This window comes from Carassius carassius, chromosome 36, assembly GCF_963082965.1.
Source record: "Carassius carassius chromosome 36, fCarCar2.1, whole genome shotgun sequence".
Taxonomy (NCBI): domain Eukaryota; kingdom Metazoa; phylum Chordata; class Actinopteri; order Cypriniformes; family Cyprinidae; genus Carassius; species Carassius carassius.
The window spans coordinates 10,889,982-10,905,536 of record NC_081790.1 but is presented as its reverse complement, the minus strand read 5'-3'; the positions used below and the strand labels follow the sequence as shown (position 1 = coordinate 10,905,536).

General features: G+C 36.5%; 1 protein-coding gene across 2 annotated transcripts; it reads right to left on the bottom strand.

Annotated features, from left to right (window-relative positions):
* Positions 1 to 85: 85 nt before the first annotated feature.
* LOC132117121 (sphingomyelin phosphodiesterase 4) lies at positions 86 to 10,218 on the bottom strand. 2 transcript variants are annotated; one of them, XM_059526200.1, is made up of 20 exons: positions 10,086 to 10,218; positions 9,662 to 9,730; positions 9,501 to 9,587; positions 8,894 to 9,030; positions 8,286 to 8,361; positions 8,102 to 8,198; positions 7,913 to 7,965; positions 7,622 to 7,773; positions 7,408 to 7,540; positions 7,256 to 7,327; positions 4,964 to 5,053; positions 3,821 to 3,969; positions 3,541 to 3,631; positions 3,305 to 3,405; positions 2,945 to 3,108; positions 2,674 to 2,879; positions 2,319 to 2,549; positions 1,058 to 1,189; positions 839 to 967; positions 86 to 719 (listed from the first exon to the last, which is right to left on the bottom strand). In XM_059526200.1, the coding sequence occupies exons 2-20, from the start codon at positions 9,698 to 9,700 to the stop codon at positions 396 to 398; spliced, it is 2,463 nt and encodes an 820-aa protein (XP_059382183.1). In that variant the 5' UTR covers positions 9,701 to 9,730; positions 10,086 to 10,218; the 3' UTR covers positions 86 to 395. The 2 variants fall into 2 exon arrangements, with proteins under 2 accessions (XP_059382183.1, XP_059382185.1); XM_059526202.1 differs by lacking the exon at positions 4,964 to 5,053.
* Between the last annotated feature and the right edge of the window lie 5,337 nt (positions 10,219 to 15,555).

The window sequence follows — 15,555 nt, the reverse complement described above, 5'->3', positions numbered from 1 at the left end:
TCAGTACTTCATTCCATAATGTAAAATTCCCTGGAGATGTGCTACACATCCAAGCTTCTATAGCAATGAAAATCTAGTACACATATTAGACATTCATTATGTCCTTTTAATGAAATGCCATCAGTTAAGTGCAAACTTTGGAATGTTCCGACAGTCACATTGGCAAAAACACACAATTATAAATGAACATAATGAATGAAAAGTTGGATTAACCACCTCTTATTGATAAAAAAAACACTGTGCATTAGAAACAACATTCACCCTTAAATTTTTGTCATTGAATGTACCAATACACTTGCAGTGCAAATACTGTATATTAAAACCTTCATGAAAACAGGTCGCTAGAAGTTTAGTATTGACATTACAAAAATAAAAAAGGCATCATGAATCTTTCTTTACTGAGTCTTTAGTTTTTTATGAAAGAAATTCAACAGGAGCTCATATAGAAAGCTGACGATGAGAATGAGTCCAGTGCTGGAGAGAGCACCGAATGATAGTAGTGCAAACAGCATGTAGAGCAGGAGGAGGATGAGGAGGGTGCGATAGCTGGCCAGCACCCGCAGGCTGAGACGGGCTCGCTGAGGATGATCCCTCATCGGCCGCGTAACCGGACTCTTCTGCCGTTGCTCCGCCACTTTTGAGGAACTGCTCAGGTAGTGTCGTCCTATACTGCCCAGGAGGTCCTGTCGAGAACACAGTGCCTCCATGTGGTCTCCAAACTATAGGACACAACCAATACGGTCACATTTGATTAAAGTGAAACGCATGAAAAGAATGCATTAATGACCATAATGAATTTCTTTTTTGGATGAAACTGTAGGCAAAGTAATATTCTTACTCTTGCATTAATAAAGGATGAAATTTGGAACATCAGTCGAACCAAAAAAGCATTTTCATAGCTCCTGATAGGTTGAAGCTCTGGATCTCCATGATAATCAATTTCAAATCTGCGATGACCATTGATGATCTGAAACAATATTAAATCGAATTTGTAGAATATCACTGTAATGACTGGCAAAATGAGTATGTTGAAGAAGATCGGCACACTAAAACTTACCTGCAACCTGCCCAGGTCTGTTAAAACAAGGCCATTTTCACTTGGGATGCAATCTGGCAGTTGTTTAGATGCCCCTTCATCATCTACAGATGCCACATTGACCATCAACTGAGACAGCTGCCCAGTATTCAACTGTATGTAAAGAAAAGAGTTAAAATATGCATTACTGTTCAAAAGACTGAGGTCTGAAAGAAAGATTTATTTATTTATTTTTAATTAATACTTAAAAGGATAGGACCCACAAAAAATTTTATTCTGTCATAAATTACTCATTTTCGTGTCGTTTCAAACCTTTAAGACCTTCGTTCATCTTCAGAACACAAATTAAGATATTTCTGCTGAAATCCGAGAGCTTTCTGATCCTGTATAGACAGCAACACAATTGACACATTCAAGGCCCAGAAATGTAGTAAACACATTGTTAAAATAGTACATATGACATCAGTCGTGGTACTGTTGCACAGTGAAGACTGACACGGAACAGAAGAAATTGAATATAATTGTTATTTTTGTTTTCTTTAAGCACAAAAAGTATTCTCGTAGCCTCATAAAATTACAGTTGAACCACTGATGTCACATGGACTATTTAATGATGTCCTTAGTAGCTACGTTTCTTGGCCTTGAACGTGGCAGTTACATTGCTGTCAATGCAGGGTCAGAAAGCTCTTGGATTTCATCAAAAATATCTTAATTTGCGTACCAATGAAAGAAAGAATAACGGGTTAGGATCGACATGAGGGAGAGTAATTAAAGAGTTTTTTTTTTATTTTCGGGTGAGCTTACTCTAAAAATAAACCAACATTAAATTGATCAAAAGTGATGGTAACATTTATAATGTTTATATTTGAAAATTAATGCTGTTCATTCGATTAACCAAAGAATCCCCCTTTTCTTCTATAACAACAGGCATCAGAACAATTCTGAATCAAATAACTGAAGCTTTGGTGAGACTTTCAAATACATTTAAAAAATGTCAACCAATCCCAAACTTTTGAACGGTGACTTGTGTCATCCTAAATGTTTGTTTGTTTATTTCTTTCTTAATGCCAATCCAGAATCTGCGACTACATTCATGGCGAGAACCAATTAATCCATACAGAAGTCGATCCATACCATCTTGTCTTTACACACATGTCTGGGGACAATTTTAGAATGTTCACTTAACCTAACCTGCATGTCTTTGGGTTGTGGGAGGAAACCGGAGCACCCAGCGTAAACCCACATAGACATACATCCTAAATTAAAGCAGTTATAGACTAACCCGGAATATCTGACACAGGTAGTCCAGGGCTTTGTCCAGGAACTCGTGAGTTTTTTTCACACCCTCTCCCATATCGTCCATCTCTCCTCTGGTAAAGGTGTTGTTATGATCTGAAGAGCCAACACCAAACCATGAGAGAAAAGAGTTGTTTGCAGCCATTTCAGTAGAATGATCTGATATCCGTTTAGCTGTCTGTCGTGCTTGGGCGATAATCTGGATGAGTTTTAGCACCTGGAATCGACAGAAGAAATCATGGTCTATAATATCCTTTTCTGTTATAACACCTTTCATGATAACATGACTGCTCAACCCTGATTTTAGCACTAATTAGATCTAGAATTAACTGTCAGCTTACATTCTTCCGTAGATCAGGACCAAACATCAGGTTGTACTGGCAGTCTTGCCCTTCCAGGCTGTAAACATGACTTTTGACTTTGAAGACGCTGTCTGTCCCCACTGGCTGACGAGAAGAGAGGAAGCTGCCACCATGTGAAGGTGTCAGGAAGACACGGTTCTGTCGTTGCAGGATGGCATGCTCTGGCTCCAAGAACAGCTGCTCAGCTGGAGATTCAAACTCTCATAATAAAGCATTATTACCATATCATAATAAAATCTTTTTCACTTACCCTTCTGGATCATCTCTGACAGGTTTGGTTGAACAAAGACTTTGGCGACCCTAAAGACCATCAGGCCGTTTTTGGCATTGACCAAGTCTGTGCGCATGGCTCGATTCAAGAAGCCCTGGAAAAGCTTAGTGTACATAAGCAGATTCTCCTGCACAAATGAGACCCTGTGGATGACAAAGACCTGGTTTGTAAACACTGATCTGAATCATGTTGAATGTTAACCAAGGTTTCATTGATTTGATTTTTATATTATTGTTTTTGCTGTCACTTTTGATCAATTTGGTGCACTCATGAAGAAAGTATTAACTATTGAACAGTAGTGCATGTAATCTTTTATCAAGCACCTAATATATAAAATACCATTTGTCGGGAACTGTTCGGTTTTGGATGTCTGCTTGCATGTTGTTTTTTTCTCCAGTGTATCTCCAGGGTTGAATGTAACTAAGCCATGTCTCTAGTACCTAAATAACAAAAACACATCGCATTAAATTTAATACATCCATTTGGTGCTCACTATGTTTTGAACAGTGCATAATGTTTATTGCCAATGTATAAAAGTAGGCTCCAAACATCAGGGTGCACTCAAGGACATTTACCGCTCTGAATGAGGCATCCAAAGGCCAGTGACCAAAGCAGTGTTGTAGGAAGACATACAGCTTTTGCTGGACAAACCTCTGTACCACCACACTAAGGGAGACAGAGTGGAGGCTTATTGACAGAGCAGTAAAACAGAAGACAGCTCAATCAAGTCCCCGGTGCCTGATCGGGTGAATAGCTCCTCTTTACGACATGCCAGCTTAGATTTACAGATGTTTTAGTTCTAGAGCCTGATTCTTTAGGTGAGGTGACAGAGGCTTGCAGGCTATAAAAACCCACCGCTTGAGCTCTTCCAGTGGACTGCTGTGGGAGTGGGCAGAGGGTGAGGAGGAGATTGACTCCTGCTTCAGGCTGTTGGAGAAGGCGTGCAGATGCTTGACCAGGAGACGCACAACAAGGACGTGCTCCTCCGAAGGCGTGAAGGGCTCCTAAGAAATTGTCCAAACACAAGTCAGATTTTTAAGAGCATTAATAACATCTAAGAGCCCATTTATACCTGGTTTTATCCAGTTTCTCTGACATTTACATGCAGTGACTGAAAAGTTAATTGATTAAATCCACTGATTTCAATAGAGTAGTAATGGTTTGCATCAATGTTCTTATAAATTTAAGACAACTTCAAATAAAACCACACATAAATATTAAAAATATATATTTTTCTCTAACACTGGTTTTGCTATAGTTCAAATATATAATTAAAGACTAATTTAAAAAATATATTTAAATAGAATTTAAATACTCTTTAAAAGAGTTTAAAAGTTAATTTAGAAGCTAAATGTGGTAACAAAACTGCAAAAATGAGACCATCCATCCCAGTGATGTTTGTTACTACCAAGTGTCTCGTCTATCCACTTTTGATCAGATCATCTGAGATGGATGTCAATGCCAGGTGTAAACAGGATAGCCTGATTGACAAGAACCCCTTACATGATATCCACAGTGTAATATTTTATCATACTTGAGGCTTCATAAATACAAACAAGGTATTTTCAAAAACAATCAAACAAAAAGATGTCTGAGCAATTTGGTCTGCATATTCTGTGTAGTGCAGTGCAGTAGTGTTTGCATAGTTGAAGGCACAAGAACAAACACCACAAAAAGATCAAGATAAATAAAAAGAGTAACTCACATAAGACGGGTTAAAATCTACATAAAAATTGACATGCTTAAAAAAAAAAAAGAAAAAAAAAAAAAGACATTTCTCACATTTACAAGCGCTCAACATCACAATATCCTAATAATTTAGTAAGTCACAAGACTAATTAGTCACATGAATTGAATCACACATTATAATCAGACCAAATCTCCCAACATAAGACTTGCCTAAATCTTCAGTGTTAAAACCAACCCCTAGTCTAACTCCTATCTAATCTTAGGTTACCTCCAGGAAGCCCGTGGAACTGAATGAATAGGTAAAAGTACTTGGTATGTGTGGAGGGTCCCAGAGCCTGGTGGGGCGGGGGGTTGGCACAGCATGCTGGACATACTGAGGCGGTACTGCAACAACGCCAGCTGAAGGACCCATCACAAACGGGTGGAGGTGAGGGAAGGGGAGACGGAAGAGAGGAACACAGTGGGGGGAGGAAAGGAAGAAAAGGGGAGAGGAGCAGGGCAGTGAACATGAGAATAGAAAGGAAAAAAAGGACAAGAGTGCAATCCAAGAAGAAATAGTTGGACATAGTCAGGACCGAAATGGGGGTGTACAAAAGGAAAGAAAGAGGCAAATCGATATTGACCACAAAAGAGAAATGCAATGAACATGAAGATGATGCAGTTGTCCTTTTCGCACCACTTGTGTACCACCATTGTAATGTTAAGCGGCATGCTTTGATTTTCTAAATATGTATGATGAAAATATGCCAAAGGATTTATTTGAATGAAAATTACATAGAAAATGGTGTGTAACTGCTTTTCTGGTACTGACATTTTCTAAAGCAAAACACATTTGGGAATGATGCTAACTAGACTTAAGACTGTCAGATTGTTTGCCTCAGGAAGCCTGGGAAATGAAGTAAAGGCAACCAAGGAAAAATTTTTCTAATCTGTGCCTTGATTCTCAAGTAAAGTGTCTGTTTTATGAAGTATGTTATATTACCTTTGGCTTTGCAGTTTTGTCAAATTGCTATCATTTAAAAAAAAAACTAAACAAATGGAGCTCATAAAAGCAGAAAAGGAGACACTGCATCTTTAAAGTTTTCACCATGAAACACTCTGATAGGAGTCACCGATTTACTCTATTTCAGACAAATTACTGATTTGTGCTAAAGTCAGTCCATGCAAATAGAATTACACATTAATAATGTGAATTTTCATCCTCAGAGTTAAACCGTTCACCCCCCAAAAACAATGTTGTTATTTACTCATCCTCATTTCATTCCAAATCATTAAACTAGTATACAGTGTTCATAGTATGGAAATTTTACATAAATATAGTTCATATAAAATATAAATTCATGGTAATTTCACAACATTACTGTTTTACTGTATTTTTGAATCAAATAAAAACAGCCTTAGTGAGAATATTAAAATGGTAATCTTACCAACCCTGCACTTCTGAACCGTGGTATATGAAAGTATAATAAATAAATAAATAAATAAATTATATAATTTATATTATTATAATTATTTTATTTTATATAAATAATTTATTTTAAATAACATTTTATATAACATTATATTATTTTATAATGATCAGAATTCTTTTTAATTTTTTTGCATGGAAAAAAAAAACAGTATAATGGTTCGGAAGAACATGATGCCAGAATTAATATGCTCTGGGCTGACTGGAGGGAGACTTGCCCTAATATACTGACTGTAAATAACACACGGACAGGGAAATAGACTCGGAAGCCAGAGACACCAAAAGCTTGCATACACCTCACAACCAAAGAACAAAGACAGAAGACGTATCAAGAAGCCAGCGGACGGCATCATGCAGACTCAGACATGAAGCAATAACTCGACCACTTCAATCGCATGCCCAGTGTGTACCATGCTTGTTTTTCCCAAATCATCAAACAACAGAGAACAAATTAAACATGAATTAAAAAGCTGCATTTCTCTTTTATCCCATTCTATATTTAGCAGCCATATAACATTGGGTTGATATTAACTGTAGTCTTTGAGCACAGGGGAAATAGAATTTAATGGGAAATTCGTGTTGTACACAAACAGTTCTCAACTGAAGGGTCAGAAACCACTAGGGGGCCTCAGTAAGCTTCAAGATGACCAAAATAACATGAAAAACATCAGCAATATGATTAAAATGCGTTGGATTGAGAGGATGATGAAGTGCCCACAACCAGCTACAAAAGACATGAATGTTCATTTAAAATCCAGAGCTCGTGCAATCTGAAATGAAGCTGATAACCGAATCAAGTTTGCAGTATATGATGTAGTATATAAACATTTAAAATTTAGCAAAAATACATTTTTTAAGAATGAAAAATGCTGGGTCAGCTGCAATGATTGCCATATTTTCAGTTACCCAAAGCTTCCAAAAATTGCAAATATTGACACTGCAGCTATGAAAGACAAGGGGTATAATTGTAAACAGAGTACATGTGTGTCATTCACAGAGGGAGATGAAGTGCATGAGTCTGGGTGGGTGTCGTGCAGCAGTCCCTATGCAGTGCAGGGTGAATGGTTGGAGCCAGCAAGCCGTGCGCAGAGGAAGGGAGTGTGTAGGTCTGAGGGCCTGTAACAAATTCTTACCTTCACCTGAGGAGATTGCAGCTTCTGGTACATCTCCAGAGAATAGTGATGGAGCCACATTTCCACAAACACCTTTAGAAACACACACAATCATGCAAAACATGAAGAACACTCATCGCAAATGACATAAGTTAACACGTGTTAACTCCTACCTGCAATAATGTCTCTGATCTCCAGATCTCTTGAGCAGCAGGGTCAGCGTTGACTGAGGGCTGATGGGTAATATGACGCTTCAACAAACTGGTGTTGTGACCACCGTATCCAACATAAGGCACACTGGGAGACCTGGGACAGGAAGAATACAAAACCATATAAAACTGGAGCTTATTTGCTGAGAAAAGGATCTTTTAAATGACACCGTGATACCTTGGAGCAGGAGAGGCCACATTTCCCCTGGTGTCCGAGAAAGGTGATGGAGGCACATTGCCCTCTGTAGGGAGAAAGTACTTCAGGTAGGTGTCGACAAGCACAAAGTATGCGCTATCGGAGCAACTCCCATGTTGCCCTGGAGGGTAGTTCTGAAAAGGTTATTAAACAACATTTAAATTAACTTATGAGCCAATAAAATCCTGTAATCCTGTTAAATAACCATCAGGGTGTGAAAATCAAGTAAACAGTACATTTGTTCTTGCAAAATGTCAGCGGAAGAGCTTTTACCTTTGGTGCAATGAGACTGGAGGCAACGCTGAACATATAATATTCAAAAGGATCTGCGAAGGATTAAAACCAGATATGTTATGTGAGAGAAAGACAGTGATGAAACCGCTTTGTAACAATTATAATAAAGTTATATAATACAATTTATAGCATAATACAAAAGTTAGGTTGTAAAAAGCCAAGACGTACTGAGCAATAGAAGGCCTGACATGGGGAACTGGATTTTATTATGAAACAGAGGGCAGTCTGGCAGAACCCCAGCATGAATGGATGACTTTATAGGACCCTGTGCAAGCAAAATACAAATTAATGCAGACACTGATAATAACGGCAGGGATGATGCACAAAAAAAAAACTAAATTAATATACTTACTGGCAGATAACTGACTGGAAACTCATACTTGTATTCCTCAGCTTGCAGTTTGTACACCAATTTCATCATAGCACCACTGTTGAATAAATATTTAAAATTGGATTACAACAGAGCAACAGTTCAATATCTACACTTCCATTCAAAAGTTTAGGTCGGTAAGAGTTTTTAATATTTTCAAAAAGCACTTGTGCTCTTTTGCTCACTAAGGCTGCATCTATTTTAACAGTAAAAACTGAAATATTGCGAAATATTATTATTAGAAAGGCAATATCTATTTTAATATTATAAAAATATTTATATTTCAAATATTCAATTCATCCCTATGATGACAAACCTGCCATTAATACAGTCTTCAGTGCCACATTTTTTTTTCCCAGGATTGTTAGATGAACAGAAAGTTCAGAAGAACAGCATTTATTTGAAATAGAAATGTAATAACATTACAAATGTCTTTAACGTCGATTTGGTCAACTTAATAAAAGCATTTATTTCTTTACAAAAAAATAAATACAATTATAATTTTAAACGTTAGTATGATTTGTACTCTGAAAAACTGGTGATACTAGTCACAATACTGAATAATACAAAACAAACAAGATAAACTGAACCTTGGGTCCAGGAAGTTCATGGCGATGTTGTACTCTGCCGAGCGAGCCTGCAGAAACCGCAGGTTCCAGCCACTAAGGATTCCATCCAAGCTCCCGAACACACTCTCCACCAACCAGGGAAAGATTGCATGCAGCTCCTAATCAAATGTGTGTCATATATACACAATTAAGACTTTTTAAGAGCAGAGGCGCATGCATGCCATCCTCGAAGCAATCCAAGGCCTCACAATGACTTAGGCAACAAATGAAGCAAGAAACAGGCATGTGTGGCTTAAACAAACTGTCAAATTAATCTGAGAAAGGAAGTCACAGAGTTCAACACTAAACAAAAATCATTCATTCAGACAGCACTGAGTCGAGTCGGGTGAGGGGAAGCAGCGCCAGCAGGACAGCAGCTGGTCCAGTGCCATGTGCCAAGAAGACCACACTGCGTTTAAACTCGAACACATGGGCAATGGCGCATTTGTCTCAACAGATTGTTCTGATGATCTAACAAAAAACTGCCTATGTTGGGTAAAAAAAAAAAGGCCTCGCAATGGTTTTAAATTTAAAATGTATCACAACACTGTAAATGCGCACGTGCATGTAATAAATCAGAGAACTGTACCTTTGCAGGGTAATCGTCTATAATTTTGCTCAACTCGTGACATCTTTGATGAAGAGGTTTATTGGTCCAGTCTGCCTTTAAATTGGCCTGCAGGCAGCAAGACACAACGGTTAGACAGAGAAATATAATATAATATATAAACAGCTGAATCTAGTACTAACCAGAAGATAACTGGGCTGTTGCAGGGCAGGTGCAGCCATGAAAACTCAGACCACTGATCAACACCAAACCTGAAAAAAAAAAACAATGTCAGCATTACAATTCAGCCACATTTCAAAACATTCAGCATCTCTAAGTGAGGTACTTCTCACACTCCAGTGCCAGTAAACGTTATCAGTGAAAAAAACGCTTTCTTAACTAACCACTTTCACTGTCTATCCTTAACATAACACTTTAATTTGCCTAAACATATTTTTCTGTAATATTAGCGCTTAGAGGTTAGCCAGCTAGCTCCACTATCAGCTAACTGTGTAGCCTGGACATTATCTTTTCCTCTGAAAAAGGACTAAACGTTCTGTCGGATTCATGTTAACTTAAAACATATATCAACGTTAAACGTGTCAAATTAACTTTTGTGCATATTACCTCACACGCATGAAAGAGAAAAACAATAATTCTAATGAACTCCAATGGACCGCGCTTAGATCCAAGAAGAGTGCGTAAAAATGCGTTGGTTATGATGTCATGTCCGCTTAGCGCCGTAACAGCGAGGGGCGGAGAATGACGTCAGATAGTTCCAGCCCAATTTAACCCCTGATTATAACACGTCATCTTTGACCCAGTGTTGTAAATATTCTAGGGAAGATACATCTTGAAAATACCGTTCTTCAAATCCCAAAGTTTCATATGTGAATTATGCATCTCGCACAAACTATGAATTTAGTAAAATCCTAAATCTTTTATTAGGTTTATCTGAGTAAAATGTGCTGGATAAACTACAGGCCCCATTGTGAGTGGATTCACTGGAACATTAGACTATATTAGTCATAAAACCCCTAAATTCGGATGCAAATTAATATCTAATCTATGTGAAGATATGAAATTCAGAAAGTAATAAAGGCAAGTCTATGGAAAACATTAGTCAAACTGGATTGACTTCAAAAAGAACCCGAGGCAATGTAGCACAAACAAAGCAGCAGCCTAATGTAATAAGAGTGTGTCAAGTCCAACAGCCTTAAGGGTTGTGTATATTTCTGCACCTCTCAGTTTATCATATGTATTTACTCAGTTTGGAGAAGTTTGATTTAGCCTCTTAGCAGACACTACAAAGTTACAGTCTGGATAAGTAACAGTAATACTAGGAAAATAATACTCAGTCTTTTTTTTATCTGTAAACATTGCTTCACATGAGCTCTCAAATTTGCTCAGTTTTTGAAATAAATGTTAATCTTGCACCAGCAAAACTCAGAAATAACAAAGAGCCGTGAACTTCTCATCTCTAATTCAGAAATCAGCCATGTCTGCACCAAGTGAATGTGTTTAGTAATTGCTTTTATATTAGGCTCATCTTGTATTTGAAATACAGCAAAATAATGATGTCTGTATTGAAACTATGATACTAACGTGGAGAAAGTGTGAGGAGTATCTAATTCAGTTTTCATTTATTATTGTCTGAGTCTTGAGATAAATTTTTTAATAATTTCAAGAGAACTTGCATTTCAGGAGAGATTGCTTTCTGAGTTGCAAAAGTATTCAAAATGTGTATTAAAAAATAATAGACACATAAGACAGAGACAGTTACTGATTTTTCTTCTCTATTACACCATTCTTATAAGAAGTAAGTCTTATAATTTTTCATCATGCTCAATTATCTAACATTACAGAGGAAATATCAAGTGCAACATGGAAAAGTCTCAGGTGTCTTTTGCATCTTCATTTGAGAAATTCCACCAAAACTCTGAATGTAATGATGAGTTCTTAAGGGTCCATTAAAGAGAAATGACTTTAGTCTTTGTTTCTTCACTTCAAAAATGATGCTTTCTGCAGGCATCATTCAGAATCATCACATTAAATAAAATAAAAGGTAATTAAACATGAAATAAAATAAAATAAAAAATAAAATATACTTATTGTAACTTACATTAAACCAAATTTTAATAAAAAGCATATTCACTTTTAAAATATTTGTTTTGAACCTGTGACATTGTTTTATTACAAACATATGCAAGATGGATATCTTTGGATTAAAGAAAAAATAAGAATAAAAATAAAATAAAATAAATTAACTGAAATAAAATATTAAATTACATTCAATTAAACTGTAATAAAAAGTATATTCATTTTAAAAATACATGTTTAGACGGAACTCTGTATAAAGTAAAATAAAATAAAATAAGCACTTTTTTTTAAAATACGTTTTTTTTTTTTTTTTTAGTTCACCACTCAAGTTTCAATCCATTTTTGAAAATAAGAATGTGTCCCTCTGAAAATGACCCCTTACACCGTGTATTCCTTCCAACCATTGCATTATGTGTTAACCACTGCTGGGCAGTAAGACACTTTGTCAGATACCAGTCAAAACAGTGCAAATTTTCTTCATTTTGACTATTTTGCATTATTTTTCCTATCTTTTACCATTTATTTCTTCACTTTGAATCGTGGTGGAGACAGATAAAGGCAACTGCCGCAGTTTCATCCCCCTTGCCCCTAAGGTAAATTGGCCCTTTATCAAAGGCAGGCCTCATCTATCAGTGCAAAGACGGGTATTGAAATTGCTCTGCTGGCCACAAATCAGGCCAGTGGATCAGTCCCTTATCTGGAACAAGGCCGTCATCACTCTCCAGCTGGAAAAAGTGGAAGAACCCTGGCACGAGGACCTTTTTCGTTGTTTGGCTGATGGATATTACCCCCCTTGACCCTTGGATGACCAGTTCACCTGGTGTGGAGTCACATCAGGGTCTGGTAATCAGGGTCATTCTCTATCTCTTTCAACTTCATCTTTTGCAGTTCAATGCAAATAGATAAAGAAAGTAATTCAGGATGGAGAGCAGGAAATAGCCTGTTCAGATCAGGCTGGGAAAGTGAAGGCCTCTGTTTTAATCAAACTGGTTCTTAGTTTAATTGTTGATTTTATACACTCAATTTTCTCTTCTGATGGACATTTGGCACCATCATATATAAAGGTATACAAATTACGCAACAGGGAAATTATTTTCACCATAAAAATTGATTTTTGATCAGGATTGATGAAATGCCATTGATCATGTCATGATAAATAACAACCTGAAATCATGGTGTTGAAAACACATTCATCAAACTGAACATCCAAGGTCAGTATTTGCATGGGGAGAAAATAACCATTTTTTGTATGTATGAATTCTTTCTCAATATTTTTCCAAGAGCTCAACAAGTAGGTACTCAATAGGTATAATCAGAAAATTCAGTCTGCATAAAATAAACAGCTAGTCAGGCCTCATACTTGAGGCCTACTTGAAAAAAAAAAAATGAAGCGAAACAAAAAACAAGTGGCTTGCATAAGCGGTGCAACTCAACTTATTTACTACTCAGTAATTATCTCAGTTTCGTGAAAATAAATTGTATTATAACACAGATGTCTGTACAGCAACACACATTAATATTGTAAATTGCAAATAAAGCTCCAAAATTACAAAATAAATATGAAAAGGCAATTCTGTGAAGCTGTAGGCATTTCCTCCACTCAGGAAAAGGAAGAAGACCTTTTCTTTATTCGGTCCAATTGCAGCTGGCAAAAAATGTATGAGCCAGATTTTGACTGGCAGTAAATGCCCGCAGAAAGTTAACAGTGTGACTCAAAAAGATTGCTCTTAAATTAGAGCGTGGACCGAAATATATAAATTTTTCTTATTCTCTTATCAGAGCTTGTGGGCTGCTGTTAAAATAATCTGGAGAGAGCTTGAAAAATGGCCCTGGGTACTACCATTGTATTTGAAAAAATGACAAAAAGGCAAAAAGCGAAGCAACGATTTTGTGTTCCTGTCAATAACTGCAAAAGTTATAATCTCATGTGTAGCTAAATAGGTTTCTTAAACTGCTCTTAGAAAAACATGTTTCTTATTGGTCAGTTGTGGATTAAAACTAATTTTCATGAATCACTTCACAGATTTATTCTCTCTTTTTGCACAAACACCACTGGGTGTATCTTGTGATCTTGTAATTCATATTAAATTTATATGTTGCTATAGATGGATTGTTTTGCACAATTAACAGTTTTTTTTTTCTTTGAACAATGATGACATACAGGCAAGTTTATAATCAATCAAATCAATATTTCAAGCCAACATATCACAAAATAAACAATACATGATGCCTTACAGGAAAAAAGAGCCCAATGCACAGTGTTAATATGAATTTTTCAATATTGATTTTTCACACATTTTCCTGTATTTTCAATTACGCAATGTGTTGTGTTTAATATTAATGCCAGTATACTTAGTGGAAAATATCCTGGCAGAAAATTAGCTACCTTTTCTGTTTTTTAACAGTTTTTTTTTTTTTCAGTGTAGTTGTGATTTGTTCAGTGTACTGATACCTTTAAACTTTATTTATCTTGCTTAGCCTCTTGAATTCTCTTGCACATCTGAAAATATCAATAATGCATGAAATGCTTAATTTGATGAAAGAGCAGTCAGCCGTATTTATCTACCCAATCATGGTTCACTGCAATAATCGCATCAAAATGTGATTTCAAGATTTCAAGAAATTTAGTGTTATATTACATGCTTATCTATGGACACTCTGCAGTGTATGGATGCCATCAGAAAGAGAGATCAAACATCTGATAAAAACATAACAATAATCCACAAATTATAATCCACTTATCCATCTATTAATGTCTTGTGAAGTAAAAAGTTGCCTGTTTTTAAGAAACAAATGCATTATTAAGGCAACCATCCATAATTCATAATAACGCTTCATTCAGTCAAAAGTGCATCCCTTGTTGTCCTCTCACATCAAAATCCTCTAAAATATTAGATTTATATGTTTAGAACTCTTGTTTGCTTGTAAACAGTGCTTGACCTATGCATATTTCTCTCCTGATTCAGATGAGACAAACTTTCAATGTAGAAAGCAATGTTATGGATAGTGGACTCATATTCTAACAACAGTCTGAAGTTAAAAGTCTTAATGTTTTTTACAAACATGATCAACACAAACTCATTTACATCTTGAAAGGCCTTAGGGTGAGTAAATGTTAAAAGAAAAGAAAAAAAAAATTGAGATGCTTTGACAGTTACAGATTTGAAAATCAAAAAGGCGAGAATAAAGAACCCAAAATTCTAACACAAAGAACTATTTCAGCATAAAATGAAATGGTCTTCTTCTGGATGCAATGGAAATAGAACCACTACATCTGAATAACCTTTGAAGAACCATATATTTTTTTAGAGTTTAGAGAAGCCTTTTTGATAATCATTTAGAGTATTTTCTGAAATTATTCTATTTATTCAAACATAATTAGAATATATATTTACATTGGACAGAATCCCCCACAAGTCATAAAACAATTGAAAGTGACTGAGAGGGAATGAACTTTTGCAGTTACAGAAGGTCATCTCACCACCTTTTGATCTCTAGACATGCAAACAAAGCAGGGCCAGGCCTCAGGGACATTATGAGTAAACAGTCCCTGTAATGGGCTCTTAATCGGACCGGGCAATCAGGAGAGGGAGACCGGAGCTGTGGCGGACCGAGAGCGAGCTGGAGGTGACTATGTGGCAGTTATTATTAGCGCTATCATTGATCAGAAAGGGAGAGTGCTGCAGATGAAGTGAAATGATGGATTTCATGGCTCCAGCCCACTCTCACTGCCGGCGCCGAGCAAAGAAAGAGGAAAAAACACAGGCACAAGAGACCACAGAGAGGATGGGTTACAGTTGCAAACTGAATTTGCAGCACTCTAAGCTCATTTTAATTTTCAATCAGTCACTTTTCTGTTTTACACAGCACACACAAAACACTATAAATATATGTATTCCCTTTATCTTTTTCAATCTCTATTCTTCTTCCCCACCTCTTAATGAGATACCACATAAAGGCATAGTTCACCCAAAAGTCTAAATTCTACATCGTTCTT

Excerpts from the sequence above, each read along its gene's own strand:
- LOC132117121 (XM_059526200.1), bottom strand. The coding sequence starts at position 9,700 with ATGGCTGCACCTGCCCTGCAACAGCCCAGTTATCTTCTG. Across the intron at positions 7,774-7,912 it reads CCAGTCTCATTGCACCAAAG|AACTACCCTCCAGGGCAACA; the intron begins GTAAAAGCTCTT and ends TAACCTTTTCAG. Across the intron at positions 5,054-7,255 it reads TGCAATCTCCTCAGGTGAAG|CTGGCGTTGTTGCAGTACCG; the intron begins GTAAGAATTTGT and ends TGGGTCCTTCAG.